Genomic DNA, 2,500 nt, shown 5'->3' on the forward strand with positions numbered 1-2,500 from the left:
GAAGGCTTCCTTTTCGCTTATCATCTGTTACTGGCCATTTTCATTATATATATTTTTTTGTTGTAATTGTTATTACTATCGTTACCATAATCCATTATACTGAAAACGCTTTTATTACTCTTACCGTAGTTATTATCACTGTAATACCATCATCATTATTTTCATGATTGTAATATCGTTTTCATTACCATTATCATAACTATTACAACCAGTATCATTATCATCATTATAAGTATTATTAGTATTATCGTGAATATGATTTTTTATCATTGCTCTTATTATTATTATTTGTAATATTTTCATTAGCTTTAGCATTATTGCAATTATTATTATCATCATTATCTTTAATATCATTACTATCATTATAACTATCATGATTGTTATTATACTCAAAGGTATTTCTGTCATCATTATCACCACTATTATAATCAGATTGATTATCATTATCATGATTGTTATTATCATCATAGTCTTTATCACTAATATAATTTTAATATTATCATTACTGATGTTATTATTGTCATTGATGATAACAGCAATATTATTAGCATTGATTTCATTATTACCATCACGATAAAACTGATATTAGTATTACCAATAGTATTATTTCTACTACTTTTCATATTTCTATCACCATTAACATCTGTTATTCAACCTTTACCTATAATTTGGAATAATTAAATTTACTAAATGACTATTTGATTTCCATATAATATAATTACATAAACAAATGCTTTTTTTCAAAAAATATTGTCGCTATACTTTTTTGCAAGTTTATGATTTGTTTTATGTTAAGGCTTCGGAAAGAACAACATGGTACAGGTCTCAAGGTCGCTTATGAGTGACAGGGCGCTGGTTCAGCGTAAGCACTAGAGTCATGACACGCAACCCAACGCCCCTCTCCACCCAAATGGAATCGGAGTCAGTTCTGGCCACGTCTGCGTTAGCAGGAAGGCCATACCGGGTGACTCAACCCCCATTCCTTATTCCTCACAGGGTCGGTAACATCTGGCAACAGTGAAAACATTTTCGTATCCTGTAGGCCATCCGAGGGAAAGGTCTAAGCGCTACCACTGGGCAAGTCAGGTGCTCAACAGGTGGACGCACTATATTGATTAGTGTTAAACAATTGAAATTATCGTGTTATCGGTCCGCTACAAAGTTTAGTACTGCCATAATTATGATTGACATTGTCATTATTAATGTCACCGTCATTTTCATCTTAACAGTACATCTAAAGGATGGATCAGTATCATTATGATTTTTATTATTATTATTAGCATCAATATCATCATTTTTATTATCATTATTAGCATCAATACCATCATTTTATTATCATTCGTAGCATCATCATTATCATCATTATTATAATTATCATCATTCCACTATTATTTGTATCATTGTCATGTTCCATCACTTTATTTACAATCATTATCATTATTACTATTAGTGTTATCATCATCATGATCACTATCATAATCATCACTACCAATTCAGTATTAATGTCACCAGAATTCTTATCTTCCCTGTTATTACCAGAATTACTATAGGAATTTTGACTACTATCACCATGATCTCATTAGAATCAGTGTTTCCACCATCATTAGCATCATCAGCATCATTATCATGAATATTTCCATTAGTATTATTATCCTTATCATCATCACCATAACTGGAAATGTTATTACTATGATTATCATTAGTATTGTTATTACTACTTTTAATACTTTTATCACCATTATCCTCTGTTGTTTTTAGCTTTACTTATCTTTTTTCTCAGTGATTTAGCTAAATGAAAATGAAAATGAAAGGAGAACTGACCTTTGTCCTCGTCACAGCCCAAGGAAAAGTAGCTTGGAGTCCAAGTGCCGTTGTCGTCAACGCCTACTACTGAGACATAATCAATTTCTTCTTGGTTATTCCGGCAAGCGCGGGACACATCGAGACTGGCACTCGTCACAACACAGGAGGCATCTAGAACAGTGCCGGGGGGAATAATCTAAGTCTCTGATATATCTTTTACATTTTTTCATCATTATTGATACATGTATTTACAAGCTAAACTGATAACCTAAAAAATATTCGTAAATCATCGAACGAAAACTCCAAATTCAGATTGCCTTACCACCAGACACGCGCTGAAAATTCAAGTCATAATGAAGTTGTGAATCCGTTTTATTGAATGTAATCTCATTTTCATAATCCCATAAAGTCAACTCCAATCCCTTGGCGCGTTCGCCCGGTTGCCATAACAACTTCCTCGGTGAGTCGTGTAGCTTAAATCTCAGACCGAGAAGATAGTGATAGCTGTATCCTGCAAGCATATGATGGGTAATTTTAATCCTTAATGGGAATATAGAGATTAAGATACTGTTGAAAAACTTATCTTGGCGCCGGATTTTCATATATCTTACTCAATGTAGCACTTATCAATATCTGTTGTTCATAAGGCTTTTTTGAGTTGAATTAGTTTTGTTGCTATTTGCTATCATAGTTAACC

At 32.5% G+C, this 2,500-nt stretch overlaps 1 protein-coding gene across 1 annotated transcript in view; it reads right to left on the reverse strand.

Annotated features, from left to right (window-relative positions):
* The window catches only part of LOC122264724 (uncharacterized), a 3,926-nt gene that overhangs the window by 1,330 nt on the left and 96 nt on the right, over window positions 1–2,500 (reverse strand). Inside the window, exons 1-2 of the mRNA XM_086539009.1 lie at window positions 2,126–2,500; window positions 1,822–1,974 (exon numbers count right to left, since the gene is read on the reverse strand). The exon at window positions 2,126–2,500 is cut by the window's right edge and continues 96 nt beyond it. Coding sequence (XP_086395135.1) covers window positions 1,822–1,974; window positions 2,126–2,405 — 433 coding nt within the window. The 5' untranslated portion in view covers window positions 2,406–2,500. The remainder of the gene's footprint in view (window positions 1–1,821; window positions 1,975–2,125) is intronic.

This window comes from Penaeus japonicus, unplaced genomic scaffold (genome assembly GCF_977035675.1).
Source record: "Penaeus japonicus unplaced genomic scaffold, GWHDUDI00000001_assembly GWHDUDI00000008, whole genome shotgun sequence".
NCBI classification, from domain to species: domain Eukaryota; kingdom Metazoa; phylum Arthropoda; class Malacostraca; order Decapoda; family Penaeidae; genus Penaeus; species Penaeus japonicus.